General features: G+C 29.5%; 1 protein-coding gene across 1 annotated transcript in view; it reads left to right on the forward strand.

Annotated features, from left to right (window-relative positions):
* Positions 1-1363: 1363 nt before the first annotated feature.
* LOC100161303 (DE-cadherin) overlaps positions 1364-25802 on the forward strand; it is a 102025-nt gene continuing 77586 nt past the window's right edge. The window contains 1 exon segment of the mRNA XM_029487372.1: positions 1364-1867. Within this exon segment, the coding sequence (XP_029343232.1) occupies positions 1723-1867 (145 nt within the window). The 5' untranslated portion in view covers positions 1364-1722.

Consider the following 25802-nt stretch of genomic DNA (forward strand, 5'->3'; position numbering starts at 1 on the left):
GATACGATTTATTTATTTTTCCCCTATTCAGCTGATGTATAATATATATATATATATATATATATATATATATATACATATTATAATATAATAATACTATATTATACTACCAGAGTCGTGCGCTGAGTCTGGTGGGATCATTTCGAGCCCTCTAGGACAAAGTATTTGGAATAATATAAAAATATCCACCCTCCCGCAGACCGACCTATGTACGCATTGTACACATAATAATAATGTGTTAGCAGCTGCGTGATTCGAAATTTCCATGTCTGGAACAACGTGTTTCGGTCAAATTAAATATATATAGGTATAGGAAGTTTGAAAAAAAAGTTACCGACTGGATATAATATTTTATCACATCCGGTAACTATATGATAATAGCGTTACACATATCCGTAATTAAACGACAAAAAAAAATGAATATTTTTGATTGTATTGCGTAAATTAGCATAATATTGTTATTGGTGGCGGTGTGTCACAGAGACGAGTTCGTCAGCTCGTCACACTCACCGCCACTACGGACGAACACCGGAAGAAGACCAGATTTGAGCGTTGCGAAACATTCAGTGCCGCGACTAGGTTTTGTGTGTGGCCTTAACTTGTACTCAAATATAATGCAAAAAAGTTAGTGCGGAAACTAACCTCTAAATCTAATGCATGACAAAATGTATGCCCCCCCCCCCAGATTTAATTTACTAAACAAAATGTAATTGGTATGTTCATTTTTCTCGATTTAAATAACAAAAAATAAATTATCAACAAATATTATACAATGATTTCATTTTAAAAAGTTTTTCTTTCTAGATTTCATATTTGCAGTAATTTATCAATTTTTCAAGATCAACTTAATTTTTTCTCGATTTTTCAATATTAAGTATATTATACTTATGCCAGTTAATCTCTCTTGTGAAATTAAATTCCAAAGATAGTTTTTCAACAGTTTTTATTTTGAAAATTACTTTCCGGCATTAGTTACAGTAACTGGGAGACTTAAATTTATAATACAAGAATAAAAAGGCTTATAAAATCGGGACAGGGAATGCCATGCATGCTTTGCGTACCCCATTGTTGCGGCACTGGACACATTATTATTACTCACCGCTCGCCAACGAGTAAAAAACCCATGCGCGGTGCATGCAACGGTGACGGCGATTGTGGTGAGTGTACGAATTTCTTAAAATAATAATAACAAATAACAACGACAATATCATTATAATATTGAAGGTATCGCCGTATCGGCAGTTCGGCACGGCTGTACGGGTGATCGTCGTTCGACACTGGTCGCCGGCCGTCGGTTTCTGTCGGTTTAACGGTTTTCGGAGCGCACCGCCGCCGCACCGCCGCGCGCGGCACAAGGCACGTCGTTGTAGTCGTCGTCGTCCGTCAGTCGGCATTTCAGCTTCGAACGTCAGACACGCGTTGTCTGCGCTGCGTTTTCGCGTTTTCGTGTGCGTGTCGTCTCCGTCGTGGTTGTCCGTAAACTGAAAGTAATTATAATTTGGCGACACTCGAGCCATTGACTATTTCAGTTCGTTTCGTTTGTTTTTTCACGGTTTTTTGTGGTTCGCTTTTTCCGCCAAAGTGCGACTCTCTCGTGTTATGAAGGCGTCGGCGGGATTTTCGTAGCCCGCGGACTGCTATCGTTTTCCGTTAACTCCGTGCCCGCGGTTTTTGCCGTCACCCGTCCCCAAACCGGCAACCACAGCCTTTGCTAGCCAAGCGATGCGGCGGAAGGCCCGCGGGTCGCCGCCGGATCCGGCTCTTGTCGCCCTGCTCGCCGTCGCCGTCCTGATAGCCGCAGCAGTTGGATCGTCGCCGGACGGACAGCAGGCGCAACAGACGCAACCGCAACAACAACAAGCATCAGGTAAGCTGGCCGTCCGCCGTATATGCCTAGGAGATTTTTTACTTTCCGCAACCTGCAACACTGTCTTGTGCGCGCGGGGCCGGCCCGCGCGCCGACGGCCACAACCGGTTTTCCGTGCGTGTGCGTCTACCTGCAGTTCTTTGTTCCTTCGATGCCCGGTGAGGTGATCGGCACGGAGAGGAGGTGTTTCTTCTTTCTTTACCCCCCCCCACCCCCGCCACGAGACTCATCACAGCCCCTCCACGAACGACACCGCTCGTAATAATAATAATTATTATTCCCCGCCCCCTCCTTCCAAACAACAGCCGATGCAGCAGGTGTTCGCTGTCTCCCCCATCCTCCTCCTGCCATGGTCACCCGAGAAACCACCGGTGTGCCGCCGCTGCTCCGCGGTCGGATGGCTCCGACGACAATAGACTGACGCGAACCGCTGTCGTTTTCTTATTTATAATGGTATTATTATTATTACATACTATTATGTTCCTCAATACTTATGGGGGTGGTGGGGGAGGGGGGTGGTAGCAGTGAAAATAATCCAAAAATGAGTACCCGGGTTAGGTTGTGAGGGGTAGAGACTATTATAGAGGGAAAAGCGTAAACTTCAACGACCTATATCATATATGTATTGTAATGATATACGTAGGTACCTATCGAGGTAGTACCTATATTGTTTTGTGTGTAGGTAGGATCCACGTTGTCCTCGCGTGGGACGTATAAGGGCCGACGTTGTTCGATTTTTTTCAATATATTTTTCCTTTGCCCGCAAAATAATAATACTACGTGTACAAGGCGGTGGCTTGTCTTTATCACCCTCCCTTGGCTGATTTTTTCATCAACACTTTTGTGTTTTCTGTTGTGACTTGCGTCGCCCACGAAACGCTTATCTATCCTCTATACATTCGTACGTTTTACTAACCGTCGTTCACCCATAATTTTGGAAATCCCGAGAGACATCAATTTCTCCTCGAAAATTGCGTTCATCATTTAAAATTTGTTTTAAACAAAATACATACGCGTTGTTTAGGTTAAAAATTGAGCATTTTTCCCTCGAATCGATCAAATTACTCGACTGGGTGATAGGTTAAGACTGGACCCTGACTTGGGTAATATCGTATAATTATTAATCAGGCACTTCGCGTTTTCCGATAATTTAGGTAATATTTAGGTACCCATGTTGTTTTCTTAGCCTAAAACCAAATTTGAAATATAATCCTTGGAATGTTCCAATGCACGTTATGGTAAAGGTAGGTAGGTAGTCGTGTAGAGAACCCTTTTAAGAATAACCCACCTTCCTACAAATTTTTTTTTCCGTACGTGCTCGATCGTATATAATATAAATTATAGGTGTATTATAGGTATAGCAGTCCGTTTAGTTTTTCGACCGTCTCTGTATAATATAATATTATTAAGCTATGTCGCGTAGTCTCTTCGATCGTACTGCGACGACATAATATTGTGATTATTATTATTGAAAGGCCACAACCGTTTGCTCTGTTCAGACAAACCCACTTTAAGGAATTTATCGCGTGTAAGAAAAAAACAATTCCTCGTTTTAAAACTGCGTTTTTCGCTGTTACGTCGATGTGTTCGCTGTCGAGCTGTTTCTGAGAATGTGTGTTATAAGCCATGTTTGTTGTTCTGCATGGTTGTTATGTCGGTCGACATTTCGAAAAAAAATAAAACCTCGGCAATTTGTGTGACAAAAAAATCTTTGTCTTCGTTTCCTCGTTTATAATACATTTTTGTGTATAATAACAGAATAGATTAATAAAACAAAACCTAACATGCATCCAAGAAAAACTGTTTGTTTGCATATTCGTTGAACCAAGCTCGTTGTGTTGAATATATTCTCAAAATAATGTTGATAAATGTAAAATTATACATTTCTACTGTATCGTGCGGATTCGACGTTTCTGCGCCGTAAATATTGTAAAAGTCACAATAAATTTTTTTTTTTTTTTTTTTTTTAAATACTGTCTGTTTAGTGTTTACACGGTGTATGATGGGGTTTTGATATAAGATATTAATACATTTACCACAATATTATAAGAATAAAATATAAAAAATGAAACTTATGTCTGCTTATGACAATTTGAACTAAATAATATGATTTATTCTTCGATATTATATTATTATGATTTGCTATCCAACATTATCTACATCCCTAAGGCTGGGGCTATCCGTCAGCGTTTCGTATGCCGAGTTTTTCACTGCATCAGCTATGGTGCATCATACCGTGGTATACGTCGGCGCACTCCATCACGTAAATCATACACAATCATAACATTATGGCATAAACGCGTCGTTTTCCGTTACCTGTATTGTCCATCCCAAATTAAAAACATGTAAAATTAGGAATTTATGCGTTATTATTACTTGGGCGTTCGTTTACTAAAACGACGACGGCTCGTCGGCGTTTTCCGTCGTCTATAGCGACTTAACTCTTAAAGTCTTAAATATAAAATAAAGAAAATTGAATGATAACACCGCGTATCACATTAGTCACAAATTTTATTAATAAATGTTGTTATCCACAAACGATTTGTAGGTATATTTTGTCAAGTTGGATTTAATTAAATATATAGTAATGTACGTGTATTTAACCGATTTCAACGTTATATTATTATATTATAGGTACTGAGTTAATATTATTAATCATAAATTCGAGATAGGTACCTATTCTTTAGAATTTTTTAATAAAAAACTCATTACTTGTAACTATTTAATAATTGTAAATTTGAACGGTAGGTACCAACATTGTATAAAATATTAAATAATAACTCAACACTAAATCAAACGTAGGGAATTATTAGTAAATACGTGTCAAACTGTAATCAAAAAGTAAAAAATATAAAATGCACGGTATTAAAATTAATAATAATATAGTACCTACCTATGAAAGTTAAAAAATAACCTATACCCTCGCCTGAATTCCTGAATGAATTGCTATAAATAGTATGAGTTATGTTATGCGTGTTTATGACTACGTAAGTCGGCAAACTGTTGTCGCTGTTGTTTTGTGTCAACAAGTGTCTTTGAGCGATAACGAATTCTTGTTGTGCAATTGCATCATTGATAAAAAGAATTATTGTTTCTGATATGACTCATTTGTATTAGTAGGTAATTGTCAATCACAGGGTATTCTGGTTATAATAATATGCTGTTCGGCATTCAAACTGTAAGATCAATTTCATATTTTGAAATAGTTTCAGAAATTTACTCGAAAATTTATGTAAGACTAACACTTAGAATATTGGTTTTTTTTTATTAAATAAATATATTATGTGCACTTTCATAGTTGAAACGTGTCGATCCTTCAACAAAAATGTATTATTTTCTTTTTTTTCAATAAAAAAGGAATCTATAATACGTTACTATAACGCATTTTTGCATTTTTTCTACACGGTTGCGATTATATTTTTTTTGTAGATCAAAATGATATAAAATCAAATAGGTACTATGACGAAAATTACGGAAAAATCTTTGCATTATTATATTTCTTCTATAGGTAGAATTTGAAATACTAGTTTAATAAGTAATAATAATGTTACGTTTTTTTAAAAATATTATGTGGAGAGTATAGAGTGTAATATTTGTCTGTACTCAAGTTTAAAGTATAAAGACACGTCATGTAGTTAGGACATTTACAGAATATTAGTTAGCAGTCACGATAGTTTTTTTGGTAAATGATTTAGTAACAATATTATTTGGATACAGCCAATAATCTTTTAATTTAAACATTTGATCACTGTATTAGCATAAACTGATAAATTCCATTAAAATATAATTTATTAGGTACCATTAACCTACCTTGGATAAGCATTGAGCTCGGTAAGCTTTTCTGCTGATATAACAGTGGGCTTAGATGTAAGCATTTAGCTCAGCATTTAGTTAATATATACTTACATTGGCAACGTAAAATTAAAATATCTGATAAATTGTACTTAATCAAGTATGTATTTTACATTCGTCGATACAAAAGTACCAAATTCTTGATATTTATTGACTATAATAAATACTGTATTATATTAACAGATTTTATACCTAATACTAAAAATATGTTGAATAAAATATAGGTACTTGTGTGCAACTACAGACACCACACAATCTTATTAGGTATTATCTTCAGAGAATATTTCTTTCAAAATAATGCATGCATTGTTTACTTTTATTTTTATTGTTTGTCTGACCTAATAATCAAATTTTTTTATGTGTGTAAATTTTGGCTTTATTCTATTACTCTCGGGTACATCCACCTGGATGCAATTTATGAATGAGTCTTATGTTGTAAGTTTTCTTGTTTATCTTTTAAAGTTTGTTACATATTTTATTTCTGCTGTACATTTGAGTATATTCATGTTTTTTAAATAAAAAAAAAATATAATTTTTAATAATACTTAGATAAAGAATATTGTTCATAAAGTAACGGATTTGTGTAAGTGGGTAATTATTAATTGTGCAGAGATATCTTCATATGAACACGCATTTAGGTAAAGGTCCATGTGCCATGTCCAACGTTTACAATATCCCGGAGAAAAATCAATTGGGTATTTAAAAATCTTTGGAATAATACATTATATTTTCATAATACGTATATTAAAGTAGCATAACAATGGATAAATGTGATTATTATTAATTGTTGTTGACTATATTATTGTTTATTTGTATTTATATATAATTTTTGTTTTTCTCATACACTCAGTGTACAGCTTTGCATTGTATACCTACATAGGATAAAAAATAAATACAATTATTCGCCAACTTATATTTGTGTTAATTCAAACGTGCGAGACGATTGGTACAAAAGTTTTTCATCTTGCTATTTCCTTTCTTGGTCTACAATAATGAATAGTGTAATTATCGTGTCTAATTAAACAAAACGAAAGTTATGAGAAATGTTTTCCAAACAAAATTCACACGTTTTCTTAAGCTGGACTATAATTTACAATTAAAACTGTATTACAATTTTTATTTTTTATTTGCTAAATTTGTTATGTTGATTTTTCGTGTAATTATAAATATAACTATATAGTTTAATATTCGTTTTTAAAAATAATTTATTACATTCCTAATTTGCGCTATTTATTAATGTCTATAAATAGAACCTTTGTAAAAGGTTATATTATTATTATGTGCATATTTCGGCTTACTAACTATCTACCGACGAAAAAAGAAAAAATAATATTAAATTATGATGTTTATTTAACTGAGTAATTAGTAGCAATTTAATATAGATATCCGTTATCCGTATTACGCATAATATGGGATAGGGTAAATCGTAAATGGCCTGTAAGATATTGATATATGATAATGGCTAATGACTAATGAGTAATGATATACATAATAATAATATGGAGTGCAATAATAACTATTTATTAGTAGGTAAACGGCCTCACTAATAACCTATCTACCTAGTACCATTACATGTTGAATTTGTGCTATTGCGACTATCCATTGTACATATTATTGTGTTTAAATTTTTGTATTTTTTATAATAATTATTGTTTAAAATAATATAGGTGAAGATACGTAATTATAATTTAAAAATCTAATCTGAATATAAAATTGACCAAAAATCATCTTCTTGCTGAATGATATAATTCGGAGGGGCTTCATAATATCCGAGTAAGCATTCCGCAATCCGGAATTTCCGGTATGCTGATAGTTTATGTAGGTACACGGCTAAAACACGGTTAAGCACGAGCACGACGGCGGGTCCAATTCACCGGTAACCACCGTGGCCACGGTGTATCGTAGTCAGCGGCGGTGGCGGAGGGAAAGGAAACCGTTATATGGTCTCTTTATTTATTATTATTTTTGCATTGTGTCACGTACACTACTCACATGATTGCCCAAACTAAGTTGTCTTAATAATGAATGATATAATCTTACATGCATCTGATAAATAATGAAATTGTCAAATTAAATTTGTTGTTTTAAACTACATTTCATTAATTATGTCGATGTACTGGTACATACAGTATTTGTTTAAATTTAACAAACCCCACTGAAATTTAAAAACATAAATATTATTTTATATTTTTTTTATTGTTAGAGTAGGTTAGTTACTTTAATAATATAGTCGATGGAATTTAAAATAATATTTCTAGTTTACTTGCACTGTATGCTAATGGTACCTACCCCATGTGTTACTTTTTGTATGATTTTTATTTCAACATAAATCATAATATACTATTATTATTTAATAAAGAAAAAAACATGATGTAGTATTAAGATTTTAAAATTGATGTATCCATAAGATAGGCTTTTGGTTAGTTTTTAATTTTTTCTCTGGATCTTAATTAAACCACGGACGTGTTATCTGATATAAAAAAAATATTATAATAATAAACTATAGAAAAAAAAGGAATATCTACCTAAAATTAATTTTTCCATCCTAGTAATAAATAATTATTTTTAAGACGATCCGTGTCCTTCAATCTAATTCAAGGATTTTCTTTTGGAATTTCTTTTTTATTCAATAAATAATTAATCTACTCTATCTCCCATTTTTCTTCAAAAGGAATGACCAATATCTTATTAATAATAAAAATATGTTAAGTAGATAATTAATAATCAGTGGCGCCGAATCTATAACCCAAGAGGGGCGACCGCCCTTTTTTTTCGGTGGGTGGGGTCATGGGGGTCCGTGGGTACCCCAGCAAACTACTTATGAATTATGTTCCTAATTCCTAAGCTATTAATGTATAAATATGCAGCTCTGTAGCAGGCGTTTTTATTTTGTAAACGGGTGTGGTGGTCCGTATAACTTTTTACTTGCCCCCCTTTTAAAATATAATTCGGCACCACTGTTAATAATACATACTTTTATAATATAATATCTATTATTCATTCAAATAGTAAAATATTTTTCGTACCATATTATTATTGTTGTGACTTGTGATGTTTAATTTGTGTTATGGACTTATGGTTTCTTTTTAACATTTAGTTAAAATACTTAAGAGGATGTCAGTGCACTATTCGTCTTCTATCTCTGGCCCACGCGCCACATAAACAAAACGCATTTACCCAAAATTATTTTTTCTATGCGTTTAAGTAATCTTAGAGTAAAGTCACCTATTACAAAAAAGATAGAGAATAATATTTTTGAGGGAATGACATATCGATTTAAATTTTATTATTATTTGACTTTGTATTCGACTTTCAAAATAAATAAAAAAATGTTGTAAATTTAAATGATGTTTAAATTGTTTTGAGACAATATTTAGACAAATCGATATGTCATTCCCTCAAAAGTATTATTCTCTATCTTTTTTGTCATGGGTGACATTACTCTAAGATTACTTAAACACATGGAAAAAATGATTTTGCGTACCTAAATGCATTTTGTCTATGTTGCGGTGTGAGCCAGAGAGAGAAAACAAATAGTGCGCTGACAGCCTCTTAATTGAAATATGTGCAGTCTTACCTATATTATTAGTCATATTAAAAAAAAAAATGTCTTCGTTGATTCTATTGTGGTGTTCTATTATTTACTGTACTATAAATATATAATTTACTAACTTTATTGTATGTACTATACTACTATATAATATTACCTATAATATTTATTCAAAAAAGTTTTGATTGTGATGATAATTTATATCGTAATTATTGTTTTTAAATATCAGTTATATTGTTATATAATATAGGTATTATTATTGTTATAATTGTATTAATGTTTATTTATTTGTTATCTACCTGCATTCTATTTATTATTCTATTATTTTTAGATTCTCTATTCAACATTTTTATTTCATATTATATAATTAATTATCTCAGTGGTCAATGACCCAATAATTGGTTAGTTCAATTTATATTTTTTTTATTATTAGGTAATGCACTTTATATTGACTTAATAATTTGGTACTTTACTATTATTTTAATTGCGAGGGGACGTAATGCTAACGCAGTCCCCCCTCCGGATCTCGATACCATGAGGAAAAAAAAATTTCAAGATTTTAAATTACTCTTTAAATTTACAATTTCATTGTTTTTCTTGTAGGTATTAGGTAGGTACAATTGTATCAGTTCTAGACGCAAGACTGTTCTCCGAACGCGTAGTGTGGTTTCAAAACATATATCTTGTCTATGACCATTTATTTTAATTACAAATTGTCCTCATAAGTAATACACCAGTTGCCCCTGACTTGATACAATTGTGTATCTTCACAGAAGTAAATCTATATATCTACTACTAAAAATAATATTATTTTAGTTATTTTAAATAAAAAAGTTTCAAGAAAGACACGCAATAGAAAATAATATAGGTTCTTAATAAGTATAGTTAAATCCTGGATGAAATACATTTTATTTCTTGTTATATTTTTATTAAAAAATGCATCATAATAAAACAGGCAATAGAAATATCTAAAATAGAGGGAATATTGTGAATAGAGTGTAAATGTGTAATATTAACTTTGATTATAAATGAAAACATACATTTCATTCCAATTTCTTAATGGATGTTTTTTTTTTTATTGTTATCGACTCAGGTTACAATACATTTTTCATGTTTGGTATTTTTATTTACCTATACTCTGTTATGTTTTTGTACGAAATTATATATTTATAGACCATTGTCACAAAATTTAAGTTCATATTATTACGTATACTTATACCTATACGTAGGTATACCTACCTGTTTATAGGGTTTCTGATGTTTTAAAATCTATTCCTGATTAGTATCACCCGATTCATACATTGTTGTTTCTGACAACGAAGAATAATTGACACGAATTGCTAGAATTGGAAAAAATTACAAACATTCTGATAATAAATATATTTTTAAAAAAGAAGAGAAACACGGAGTTTCCTCAATTCTAAAACTGCTTACACAAGTTCTATCTTGTATTAAGAATTAAGATAATATAATTTACAATTAATTACTAGTAGACAAAATAGTATAATAATAGTTACTGTGCAAAAACTATGCAAATGTGTTTTTATAAGTAAAGACCATCGACACAGTTTACGACTGTATTTATTGACCGATTAATGAGATGAGTTATGTGTTTTTAACGAATCATTCATAATTACCTATATACTTTAATAATACTTAATGCCCAGTTGGTTTCTGAAAGATAAGACGTAGTTATATCATATATTATTCAATTTTTGTTCCACTTTTTTTTAGAAATGCAATTGTAGTTTTTTAAAGGTTAGGTACACATTTTCATTCCTAAAACATTTTTTATGGAGTGTGATTTTCATATTTTATTTTATAGGTAACTATGGTAAAAATAATAGATAGGGACCTAAAAAAATGATCAATATATTTTGTACCTAATTGTTTAGGAAATTTACTTTATAGGTATACCTATGTTTATTATAATTGGTATTGTTAGTAGGCAATACACTCGTATAATACACACCATCGATAATGTATTTAATACCTTAGGGCATAGTGTAATTAATATGTATGACTAACGTGCTTTTTATGAATATGTGTGCATTATACATAGTTTAAATCTGACGATTTCGTTTTAAAAATGTTTCCCGGGAAATTAGCCGGCGGTCATAAATTCTGTTTTTCTTTTGTCTTTTGTACCTGCCTTCTTTGCCGTCGTCATCATTATTATAATAATAAATTAACGTCGACCCTGCAGTCATTTTGAAACAAGTCGTTTCGTGTACTTTGTGTGCGAATTTAATAGGCCTATAAAACGTGGGATGTTTGTGGAAGAGGGGGGATGGAGGAAAAAAACGAACGTAACGAATTTCGTCTGGTAGTCCATGAAGTCTGTTCTTCGTATAGAATACTGGTGACCGCTGGACGCTGGTCTTCAACGAGGACAACATAGACGAAAGCGGACGAAAGTTATAGGTTTGACAACAACCGTTCAACGAGTCATCTTTGTTTCCAAAAATGCGTGGGTGTTGCTTGTAATATCGGGAGAAGTGTGCGATCGCCTCGACCGGTGACGAGTCGTCTGAAATCTGAATGGTGTGCAATAATAATAGGTCCATGAGTGTATCGCAATCGTAATGTCGGTATTCAACCGGATATTATTCGCTGAAAAATAAAATAAATGTACACACTTTTAACACACATTCGGCAATAGTGATTAATATAGCTACTGTTTGTCGACGTTCGATACCATATATAATTCCGGACATCATGAATTTCGGTCAAGTACGTGTTTTTTATGATAGCCAGAGTACATACCGTATTGCCGACTAGATGGAGTCGGCGTGATGCGATGGAAAACAACGAATGTACGATGGTATAAAGCCATACAATAACAAAAAAAATAACAATATTGGTTATACTACTTTTTTTTGTTGACTTATTTGTCTTTGTTTGTTTTAAAACATATATCAGTTAAATACTATATTATATTAAATGTGAGTGATCATGAATATTCATTAAATAATAGTGTTACTTACCTAGTACCGTTTTGTTTCGTTTTTAAATTTTTTATATAGGTTATCTTCGAGGTTATCTTAATATTGTATTCCTCACAAGCAGTAATATTAACCTAGTGGGCCTGTTGGCAATCACTCAAAGTCTAGGTCAGTTAAAACTTGAAAGCTCAAGTAAATCGAGGGGCATAAATAAACATTAAGTTTCCAGTGTTTTCAATCCCATGGTAGACTTTTAAATACAGAAGACATTCACTATATTGAACAAGCTACAGTTGCACTCTATTTAGATTTTAATAGAATTTAAGTTTGTTTAATTAATGTTTTAACTATTAGGTACCTAAATAGGTAGTTTTTGTTTGGCATATATATATTAATTTTTATTATTATAAACACTAGTATAATGTATTAATATAAGGTTGTTTATGTACCTATTTCAAATATACGGAAATAATGTTGTTTAATATTTATTTTTAATTTTTCAACTATTATACTTTTATAAAAATAAAAATAACCTGTAGTTCCTAATTTTTGAAATATATATTATTTTTAGGAAATATCTATTTTAAATTAGGGACATTTCTTTAGAGGTTTTTTCAAAATAATCTGTTATTTTATCTTACAAAATATGATTACTGATTAGTAATACATTTTCTATAGAGTTTTGTATCTATATATCATAACAATGTATATGTTCTAAATATAGGTACCTACTATACGCTGTATCTGCTTGAAACAATTTTCCGAGTGCTATAATTTAAATGCCTATGTTTTAAATTTATACCTATATATAAGTTAATAATATATAATGTTTTATAACTTATAAGTTATAAGCTATAATTTAAAATGTGAAAGTGTCCAAAAGTATATTACAATTTAATAATAGACTTATCGTTTTATTTAAGACTTGACTTGCATAGTACTTAAATGTTATAACTCACATTGATCGATGCATAAAATTGTTGTTGTTTTAATGTTATCTAATGCTGCACAAATGAATCTGTGGATGAGCGTTTGCAAAATGGGTACAAAATTAATTGTCATTCGCATGCATCTAATTCGAATGATAATTAATCCCGATTAATCTAGCTGTATTTCACATTCACTGTACCATTGATTATGAATATAATATTTTTAATCAATGATTTTACGTAATGACCACCATTATATTCTGTTATACTTGAGTAGCTATACTTGCTTGGAGTAAAATAAATGAATACGTGAATTATATTTTTATACTCTGAAAGAGATTAACACTCCCCACACCAAGGTGGATAATTTTATTACGTCCCAGATAGTGCATGTAAATTCAGTTCATGTCATGTACCTAGTAAATTATGTGAATTTATATGAAGGTGCATATAAAAAGTATAAACAGTATCTACTCTTATTCAATTACAAGAACAAGATTAGTTAAAAACAGTTAAAACTTCATTTAAACATAACGTTTAACCTAGTTTTTTTTTAGTTTACGGAATAAACTACAATCGATTTTTTTTTGTATTACATCAAATATTATAAATTATTATGTTTCTGTGATGATTATTTAGATACCCATATTTAATTCCGACGATTTTGTGATATTTAATCGAATAAATATTATTCAGATTTTACTCCTAGGAACATATTATACCTAATATTGTTGTACTTTTAATTTATTAGTTATATTTCAGTTAGACAAGTCGAAATAAGAATAAATTCTTGTCAAAACATTTATGTTATGAATCAATGGGCGTTGGTTAAATACGATAGAGGGTCAAATGGGATAATACTTAAACCTAAGTGATTGTATATCCCGTGATTATGGAATTATAAACAGGCACAAACGTGAGCGTAACGTTTAAACTTTTAAAACATTTTAGTTGTGCGGGATCTCAACAAAAGCCACCACGTTAAAATGTTACGAACTTTCAAATAAATATTTCACGATGGTTGTGACGGTTTTCCGTTGTATATTTTACGGTCTAATTTAAAGTCACAGATGATGTGAACGTAGTATATGCCATATACTCGAATTCAAATATCGTACAGGGTTTATCGTCACTGGAAGCAATCCTAAATTTAGTTACCAATGCGATTTGAATAATCGAGTAATAATTACTTGGTACCTATAAAAAAAAAAAATGATATATGTATCTTGTTATCATTATATGATTTTTACGATCGAAAAGATAACATAGAAAAAACCTAAACATTTTAGGATTTAAAAATTAAATATTATTTACCATTTATTAAGTAATAAATAGGTATAAACTATACCTATTAATTTATGATATACCTAATAATAACATTTAATAACTTTTTAAACAATAATTGATTAGTTCATTATATGTTTTAATTTTAATCAGAATTGTAATGATAATCTAAATATTATATTAATAATTTTTCAAATTGTGGATTTTAATAATTTATTTTAGTGTTAACCTTTTATTGAGTTTAATTAAACGCTAATTCTCGTAGATTGATTGTTGTTTATATATAGAGTCTATATTATATTATAGAATAAGTACATAACAGACAAAAGGTCCAATCACTTTAGGTTAAGTTTTCTATCTGTGCCAAGTCTGTATAATAATAACATTGATAAAACGTTAAGTGTGACGCAACTGTAGGTATGTTATACATGACGTGGAATAAGTCACGATTTTCAATAGGTAATGCAAAATAGTTATGGCGCAACGTAGAGAGTGCAACCACGAGTCATTGCATAAATATTTTAGAATTTTTATACAAATAAAATTAAAACAATAATGATTTATATACTAATAATAACAAGTGAAAATACTTATTCATAATATTTTTATTTTTATTAATACAAATATTTAAAATATATAATATGCCTAATTTGAATAATGTATGGTATTTTAGGGATTTTATTATTTATTAATTGTACACTCTAGGCAACAGAATGATAAGGTACTAGGTAGTGTGTATTTTTATTTTAGTAATTTATTTACCTACCTACTGGTTTTGTTTGTAAGGAAAAACAGTCTTATAAACACGTACCTATATTTCCCTATTTTAAAATATTATTTGACCTTATTCAGTATAATATATTATTATATTATTCTATGCTTACGTCTTACAGAATACAGAAGGACATATTAAAATCATAAATAGGATTTATCTTAACTTTTCCTCGTTTAATATTGTTCTATAAATTATAATGATTTTTATTATTTTTAAGATAAATATGTTTTAAACATGTTTCTGATAGATTTTTACTAAGCAACTACATAAACGATTAATATATTGGAAATTAAACGTAAGTATTATTTTTTGATTTTCTTAATACTTAAAATTTTTATTAAACACTGCAAAAAAAGCAATTGAGTCTACGGTTCATCCTCTTTTTTTTTTTTATCAAAATCTTGACCATTTTTTGGTAAATCGAGTTCCGCTCAAAACTGTTTTTCCAATGCAATGATTTATCATTGTTTTCAAATTTCAAAAAAAAATTACGGCACCATAATGTTATGCTGAGGCGCCTGCCAAATGGGCATATGTATCCTGTTTGTGTTACCACCTTTTTTTCTAAGAACATTTTCAATTTCAATGAGTGCTGAAAATTCATTTTTTGAATTCTAAACCTACTCTCAATATTTATTTATTCAGGACTAGCTCTCGGTAAACATTATAATATTAGCTTTATAATTTTTAATTGAAACAAATATTAACATAATTATACCTACCTATAAAACTATAAATTTAATATTTATAGTAATAAATACAATTAGGTAAGTACAAAGATAATAATATTAAACATAATGTATCTTTTACTTAATAGTAGATATAAACTTATTAATTATATACCTACATAACTTTTTACTATTCAATTTAAAATAAATATTAAAGTCATTCCTATTAATTGTCTTTGTCTCAATAGTTTAGCAGTATGAATAATTTATTTAGGGCTCATGTAACTGAATGGTTTGTTTTAAGTTTGATCAAAACTTTTCAGACCACTGTGTATTTACATTACATTGGTATGTTTTATTCTTGAGCAGTGTCAGTAGATTTGAATTTTATTTCTTTTTAATTTCATCAACGGTTTGATTGTATACCATGCAGTCATGCCAAGTTAATTTAACTTATTTCTGCCCCTCCCGACTTTTCAAATGAACCGGAAATGAATAACTCTTTTACCATACACCACTAGTATCCACGAACACAATAGTCTTTAAAGGGTATTAACGGGTTGTGTTCGTCATATAAGTTACAAATAATGCGGCTGAACGGAGGGGGGTGTCTGGAAGTGATGTGCTCTTTCTATATAATATAATGGTAGGTATATCCTAAACTACCACTCAGCCACCGTACTTTTGTGCCAAAGCACACTCGATAAATATCATGGGATAGGATATAATTTCACTGGGATAGTCTCCTATTGTCCTTAATTTTTAAATAATATTAAATCTTATGATTTATTATATATTATTTTAATTGTCCATCCGAAAAAATGATATTACTTAATAATAGTATTATACGAAACCTTCGACTGTATAAAGACACACATTTTATCATTAAATATTACGGGAAATAAAAAAAATTAAAATGATAAATTAAATATAGTTGAAAAGTATGTAGGTACATTATAAATCATATATCCGTAAAAAAATGTGATGGCATATAGACTAAAAGAATATGACGTACTTTAATATTTAGTTTAGTATATCTCTTTAGAACCTATTTATTACTTATATATAGTTATAAAATAACAGAATAGTCATTTTATCGTGCATTTTGAATACCATATAGATATAGGTAATTCAGGCATATCATCCATAACATAATGAATTTATTCTTTCTCTTTAACCCCTACCTTTATTTTATTATTCTTAAACAGGTGATAATTTACTACCTAGAGCCACCTACATTAAATTGAACTATTGTAATTCTAATTAAAAATATGTTCGAATACAATATGCTAGTAAATGCTATTAAACAGGTTATTAAATAATTTTAAAAATAATACGGCATCCATTATAAACGAGCAAATACTGCATATTATTTGCATGTGAAGTAACTTTTGTTAACGGGTTTTAGTATTGTTAATACAATAATAGTTCAATTATAACGTTGATATAAATAAAATTCAATTTACTGAACTTTTTATCCTTGGTTCATCCTTTAGGTTCAACCTATTTGGCGTTACGTATTTCGATTAGTGGGGTCTTATGTCATTCATTAACCCACTACAACAGATGGGATTTTTCTACCCTTTTGCTCCCTTCGTATAGGTACATAAAAGTACCCACCGTGCGGGCGTGCGCGTACATTCATATATTATATAAGGCCATTTGTACAGAATAATGTCGGCTGTGGCCTGTGAGGATATCGAAATGGATACATTTAATATATTTAATTTTTTATTTAAATATTCACTTCGTATGTTTTGGACTAAAGTCGTAAGCGATTATTTTGAATCATAAAAAGAAACAAAAAACATTCAAAAGTGTTCAAGGACCGTCTGTAAAAAGTTTCAAATAGTTACCAAATATAAGAAATCATGTTAATTTGTTTAAAAAAAAGTAATGCTGCCTATGTACGGTTTTGTGACGTTGCGTTTTGAGTTATTGTCATCAGCTGTAAAACAACAAATGCATGTTTTAAATATCACTAAACACGGGCGCATTTGAAATGATTCTTATTATTCCAATGAAGTATAGTGATTTAATTTATATACCTACTAATTTTATTTTAATTTTAAAATTATAGCAAAGAAACTGGCTAAATTGTAATATACTTGAATAATGTATTTTTTGAAAATACCCGAAAATACTCCAATATTATTAATGGTTTAAGAATATTTAGAATTCTCATCATGTATTCTCACCAGTTATTTCATTGTATTTTGGATGCATTTATCGGCCAAAAGAATCACTATAGTGTCAACAGGGTTTTTTATATAGGGGTTTTGAAGTTTTTAAATATCTGACAATAAAATAAAATAAAATCTTGTGGAATTTCAAAGAGGCTACAAAGCATCATGTGGAGTTAAAGAATTGTTATAGGGTGACCAGTGACCACGAGCTATTATCACGTACAATTATTGTTAGGAAATCGCGCATGGTTGTTTATTTCGTTGGAAACACAACAGGTGTCCATCGTCCATTTTAGGTAACGTATACAATTATATGAGGTGTTTTTTCCCTGGGGATACTGTTCAAATAGCTCAGCGTTTAATATGATAGTTGTTGTAAATCTTGATTTCGAGTATAGTCTTACAGGATTTTGTTTATTTATTTGACTACCAATACCTAACCTATCGGTAATTTTTTTTTCAAAAACCCTTAAATAATATATTTTTCAACTTGTATTAAATAACATTGGGTTATACTTAATGTATTTTTATCAATCATGCTAGGAATTGTACGTCAATTAAGTATTTGAAATAAGTTTGGATTTAACTAATAATTATTAGTTAAAAAAATTATAAATTATTTTTTTTATCTTGGAGATTCCGGAGATTACTGTTTGTCGGTTGATACGTAACGTATGAGTTGAGGTATGAGTAATAGCCATAATTTATATTTTTCATTCTAAAATCAGTCAAGGTCTTATTTTTTTTTACGCTGTGACTTATAACTATTGTACGTCTGAGAAGACCACGCCGTTCCGTGATGTCATCAATCGTTTGGGAATAATCAGAATACCTAAAATCCCTCAAACTAATGAGAACATTGTTTGAAATTAGTTTTAATTTTAAATTCTTACCAAAGATGAGATTGTCATATTATTTCATTATAAAAACGTATACCTAATGCTGTAATTTTTTTTCAACTTTTTGAAAGAATTGCACTGTGACAAATTTGTTTGAGATGTGGCTAGTACGTGTCTCTGTAGTTAATTTGAAACATTTTCCATTTGTTTTTTTATAATTCTGTAAGTTTTTTATTATTAAAATAAAAAGTTTAGGGTTAGGTATGTATGGTAAGTATCTATCTTAAATAAGGTCAATCTGTAATTGTTTTTTTTTTTTATTTTTAACTAGATCTTTAATCTTAATACTCATGAATAAATGAATCAAGTGTAAAACAGTTTAAATGATCTATAAAAAAAGGTAATTACATTTTTTTTGTAGACCTTTTTTAAGCAATTTCTAATTCTAAAAGTTTTGATTTTTTTTGTGTATTTTGAATTAAAATTAATTCAACAGCTTTCAATTGACTGCAGTAAATAGTTAATTAAAAACGTTGATTAATATAACTCAGTCAGCCCAACTCGAAGCTAATAAAAAAAAATAATTATTTAATTTAATTTTCGGTTGTAATTTGATTAGCCTGAGAGATTGATCTAGTGAAGTTTAAAATATCTATTAAACAAATTTAATATTTTGTCCGGGATCTTTTATTGGTTTGTTCTGTACCTATGTGTTTTGGTAGTAGAACTAATGATAATTGGTGAACCTAAAAGCAGTCCATACTTACCTAGGTATATAAATTACAATACTATACGTTGGATATTTCATCGTAAACGTCAAGTTTTCTGAATGGATGATAAACCTAACTTGTCATTATGCACCTGTGACCTGATATTCATCTTGTTTTTGGCTACCAATTGCCATAAAGGGTTAGATTGAGGGTCGTTTAATCCATGTTTGCATATAGACGTTTTTGATTTTCTCGGACTGACTGACGGCAATAATACACCCAACGTGTTCGAATCCTATGCATAAGTAATGAACCATAACTCCGGTCTCCGGTCAGGGTTAAATGGGTTGCTGTATTTAAATAATAACTATAATAAAAAATGGTAGGTATATGCGTATTATATTTCCATATTTATTTGTATAAGTTATGTACAAGCATGCAAGTGAAATCGACTTCTACAAGTATACAAGTAAACATAAGACTTCAGTTGAACATAATAAATTGTTTCTAAGATACTAACTATAATCTTAAGTATAAGTTTCGTTATTTTTATACTAATAAAAAATTAGTTTGATTTTTAATCTTATTGAATATCTAATTTAAACTATTTTATTGTAATCTAGTTGGATTCACTTTTTCCCATTTTTCAAATATGGTACGATATTTTCTAGGAGTAGGTATATACATAATACATTTTTTAATAATTATGATAATTATTGATAATGATACAATAATGTTTGCTTGAAATATGGATTAAAGTCTGTTTAAAGGAGCACTGATTTATAATTTACTTGACCCTCGCCACTTTGAATTTAGGGTTGAACATGAGCTATTTATGTGTTACACCTGGGATCGGTCGGATTCCAGTATTAATTACCCTTGCCTGTAGAATAGCGACACTCCTTTAAACTCCTATTCCACTCTTTCTCGTCTCCAACTGAGATTTTAATAAACGAGGCGACCCGTGATAAATCACTTTGGAGGTTAATAATTTTAAATTGGACCCTAGCGCGCATGAGTTAGAAAACGAAGAGAATGAACGTGTTAGCGCAGCTTTGTTGATTGTCTTTATGAAACGATTCGGTATAGCTAATTTCATTCAAACTGTTTCTTGATCGAATTTCCGAAAAAAAAAACCGTCCTTGGTCGCTTCTCCATGGTACGTGGTAGTCATATAACAATTAATTTTCTTTATTGGTTACTTGCTGACAGAAAATACCAAATTGTAGTAATTGTATTGTTTTATCGAATTATAAAAATTACGTCTCTTATACCAAGTGCTTATATGATAAAGCGGAATATATAAACATTACGAACCTATAATATAGTTATTAATTGCACTACCTGTTTAATTATATTCGCGAAGAATAAAACACAAATAAAGCATTAAATACACTTGTCAATATTATTTTTACTAAGTATATAATATTTTTTATAGAATATTTTAGTGTACAATGTCATAAAAATTATTAATTTTCATTAGGGTCATAAAATTAAAAAAAATGATTCAAGATAAATCACCAATTGTATTGTACCTTTAAATATTAATATCTAGTTAAATTTTCACATTTTAAACTCAAATAACGTCTAATCGGTATATAATAAACATTGTCACAACAAAGTTTGGAGTTTAAAAGAAAATTTCCATAAAAAATGTATAGGTATTAGGAAAAAAATGGTTAGGTATTTTTATTAGTTGAAATTATAAAAATATAAATACCTAAAGTTTGTCATTGTGGGTATTTAAATATTTCTCATTAGGAATAGTTGTATACTTAGGGTTTATATTCACGAAATGTCATGGTCATTATTTTTATTTGAACTTTAGAAATTATTAATATTTTAATTTATTAAAATAAATAATTGCGTTTAAATATGAGTGATGTGTAATGTTTATTGGTTTTTTAATTATATATTTTAAACAAATGTAGGTACAAATTATATTTTATTTTTTTAAAATTACCTATTTATCAAGAATAAAATAAATTTTTATCATATTTTTAAAATAGTTCCGATACTTGTGAAGTTATGATACGCTATTATGTACACGAGGACCTAATTCATTTTTAAGTTCTTTAAATGTTAAATATTTCAAAATAATTTTAATAATTTTAACTTCTTTATTATTTAAATCTTCGTTAATTTTAATATTAAATTTAAAACAGAAATCGTTAAAAAGTAAACGGTGGAGTAAATAAAAATGTCATGCATAATTAATTTCTTAAAAAAATAAATAATGTCAATTTTTGAGCTTTACATTATTAAAATATAATTTATTTATCAAAACTATGTATAGGTACATACACAATTTAATTGTTTACGAATATTTAATTTAGTATTTATTTTAAAGCTTAACGAAGTTATATTTTGTGGGATGCAATCTTGATTTAAAGAGAACTGTAAAACAGAAATTTGAGGGCATAATATTAAAACAAGTTGATACACGTATAATTATCAAGAATGGACAACATACATAGTATGCCTTATAGTTTGTATGTTATTGTTCTGTTCGTATATATCATAACAATATGACCTATGCAAATGACCTACCCTATCACCTTGTATAATTTAGAATTATGGGAGTTAATCTAAAAGCTATTAATATAGCGAGCCAATCATTTTAAAAAAGTGGGATAAAATGTAGACGATAAAATGGGCGCATCTCGGGGCGCATGTAAACTCCGCCACAAGAACTTTTTTTAGTGTAAACTCCGCCAAGAAAATAAAACAGGGAAAATTGGGTTCATGTAAACTCCGCCAGTGAAAAAAATTAAGTAACAGTATTCACTATACAATTAATATAATAAACAGATTTTTACTAAACAAAAAAATCATAATTTTATAATAATTATTATCCTTATTAAATAAGTATATCTGTATATACCAAAATATTTAAAAAAAACTTAAAAATAAAAATAATAAATGTTCTAACAAATCATACAAATTGCAATGGCCAGTATGATGTTAAAAAATAATGATATACAATTTTGATAACTAATAATCAAAAACTAATATGTAGGTATAATAGGTATATTAAATTATTATTGCATAATATGTTAAAATATTATAATATTTTGAACTGTAAACTAAAATTATGAGATACAATTAGTAGATATTCAAACCATAAGTCCAATATAAATCAATATTATAACTATTTAATATTTATAAAATTTTCCTTACGTAGTAATTTTGTTTTCATTTTGAATTTTTGAGTTTACTTACTAAAGAAATATCATTTAGTTGTATATAAGGAAGGCCTAATTAATACAGGCGGAGTTTCCATATACCCATTACAGGTAAGAAAATAAAACTGGCGGAGTTTACAATCGCCTGATAAAACATAATGTCACCAAAAGGTTAGGAAGGAAGTACAGATATTAGTCGTCGAAGTGTATATTTTATGTTATAAATAATGTTCCCAGTTATTCTTCAATTTATGTCATTGGTAATACGATAATATTATTAGTAATAGGTTTATTACTAGCTATCTGAATATTGCATTACACTATATTTTTTTGTTTTATTAATCCCGGGTTTTGTTCAAATGTGTAATGATCAAGACGGATCATTACTTTTATATCTAATTACCAATGAAACTGTTATTAGTCCAATCATACGATACAGCTAACGAAAAATGCGTGATAGTTTTGTGCACCGTACTATCAATATTAATGAAGTTTTAACGACTCCAGTCCAACCTTTGTGCAATAATAAATAACGACAACAGGGTCTTTTATAAAAAAAATTAAGAGGACGTGAGATAAAAATAAAGAAGAGAAAATAATGATTTAATATGATAATCAATCTTTTCAGCTTTCAAAAGAAATGAAAAATATAAGCTAATTTTACAAAGTTTCATTACAAATATAATAATTCCATGTATTGTTAATTTATATTTTCTTATAACTCTGTGGCTTAGTATCGATTTAGTTACGCGTATTATGTCCCACGATAAACTTATTATTATGTGATTAAACGTTATATCTAGGTGCTGTATTACATTTTTTTTTTACTCAAATATTAGCTATCATTGTTTTTGTATGCTTTTTTTAACCTGCGCGTCCATACTTGATACTTTTATCGAAGATAAAGCTCTTTGCTGATATCTCATGTGTATGTGCACAATGTATATATCAGTTAATATGACACATTTCTGTTAAAACTGCAAATATTTTACAATAATTTCCTCAAAAATATACTTTTATGTACTTACCTATATATTATTGTATAGCAGTAATGTTGGTTGTTACGCTAAAGTGGTAGATCAACCACCAAACGCGGTATTATGCGCGGCATAATAATATGTAACATATTATATGTTGGTCTATACTCATTCTATATTATAGTTGGCTCCTTGGTGCAACAACAGTATATTATAAAAACTATCCAAGTCCTCCATATCAGTCATCATACTCTACAAATTAAACGTGCTACAGGCTTTGAAACTAACCTAAATAACGACTGGGTAATTCGGCTACGACGATTTATTGGTACGATGCTGCTGATTTATGTATGAGGCTGTAGACCGTCAATGTTTTCACTACACAATGGCTTAGCCCCATCCCTCTTCCATCTTTTACCATAGTTGTATACGCGACCCCTTTGCAATTTGTCTGGAACATATGTTCTCTTTTTTCCCACCCGTTTTAGCATGTAGTCTTTGCATCCTTAATGGGAGTGATTTTTATTTTATCAAAGCTGGTCGTCTACCTAATATTATAATCTCATATTTCCGCTTCGTTATAATTAAAACATTAATATGCTCATTTGTCCGTAACCGCGGTCGATAGCGATTATAAATGTCAGATAAACGACTTGCAGTATGACTCGTGGTCCAGTCATGGAATTCATACAGTTATCGAAGCCGCTTACACATTTGTAACATTTGCGCGTAACATTCTTTGATGCGGCCAAATTTACCGACAACTGGTGGAACGGTGTTACGGCGTAACAGAAAATGTTACAAGTGTGTACGCGGTTTATAACGATACTTGCATACTATTTGATTTTCATTTTAGTGTCCTTTTATATTTGTGTTACAATTTAGGTATTCGAAATTCAAGTAATCTACTATCAGTTAAACTCGTTTACGCTTTCATAAAAAAAATTAACATAGACTTCTAGAAGCAGTCATAGGTAGGTACTTTTTAATTATAAAATTAGCTATAACACGAACATGTTGAGTGGGACCCATTATCTTCTTGAAGAATAAATAAAAAAAAAATAAATAAATATTTCACATGTGACTTAAACAATTCAAGCCTCTATAACTAGCAACTACTATAGAGTTGAACCTTGATAACTTATTTAGAATTTTTACTCGATTGTGTAGCAATGACTGATTTAACATAAAAAGAACTTTTTTGAATTGGTGCTTAGTAATAAAAAAATATATATACTTAAGTTATCGTATTGAAACATCCAGTTGTTGAAGTTGTTGTAATATTATCGGTTAAAAATCTTATGAATGGGAATTACTGATAAATAATCTGGCTTATTATAGTTTTATAGCTTTTCGCAACGATTGCATGACTGAAATTATATTATAAGATAAATACGAAACATATATTATGATATATAGAAAAATCTGTAGAAATCTAAGTAATGTCTAGTTCAAGGAACAACTTACACATTATTTAGGAACAATAATGATAATATTATGTAATATTTTTTAATAATATTAAATCATATATATACCTATAAATAAATATCCAACAAAATACAGTACTTAATAATAATGTGTTTCTGAAGGTCATAATGCTCTTCGATTTTTAGTAAATATGATTAATTAGTAATATTTTTATTATCTTATAATATAATAATGAGCACAATTAATACTCGAGTTTAATGAACATTTTAATTTATTTTGTTTTAGGTAAGTGATAATATTCAATATATAATTGTTCAGTGACTAAACCATTAAATCGTAAGTAATTAATTTAAAAATATAACGGGCTAAAAATTTAGCTTTAGAGGTTCATATTTTTTTTATCTGGTCTACATATTTTAACGATTTTTTAAGTTCTAAATTATTTGAAGAAATATGCAGTACTAAAATAGATAATAATGTATGCACGTAAAGCTAATGACAATCTTGTTATGTATATTGTGTACATAACCAGGGTTTTATTGTCTTAAGAGGACGTGATACCCGCATGTGTCGTCTCCGTCTTACAAGTGCGTAACATAGCAAATTT

The sequence above is a fragment of the Acyrthosiphon pisum genome, chromosome A1, assembly GCF_005508785.2.
Source record: "Acyrthosiphon pisum isolate AL4f chromosome A1, pea_aphid_22Mar2018_4r6ur, whole genome shotgun sequence".
NCBI classification, from domain to species: Eukaryota; Metazoa; Arthropoda; class Insecta; order Hemiptera; family Aphididae; genus Acyrthosiphon; species Acyrthosiphon pisum.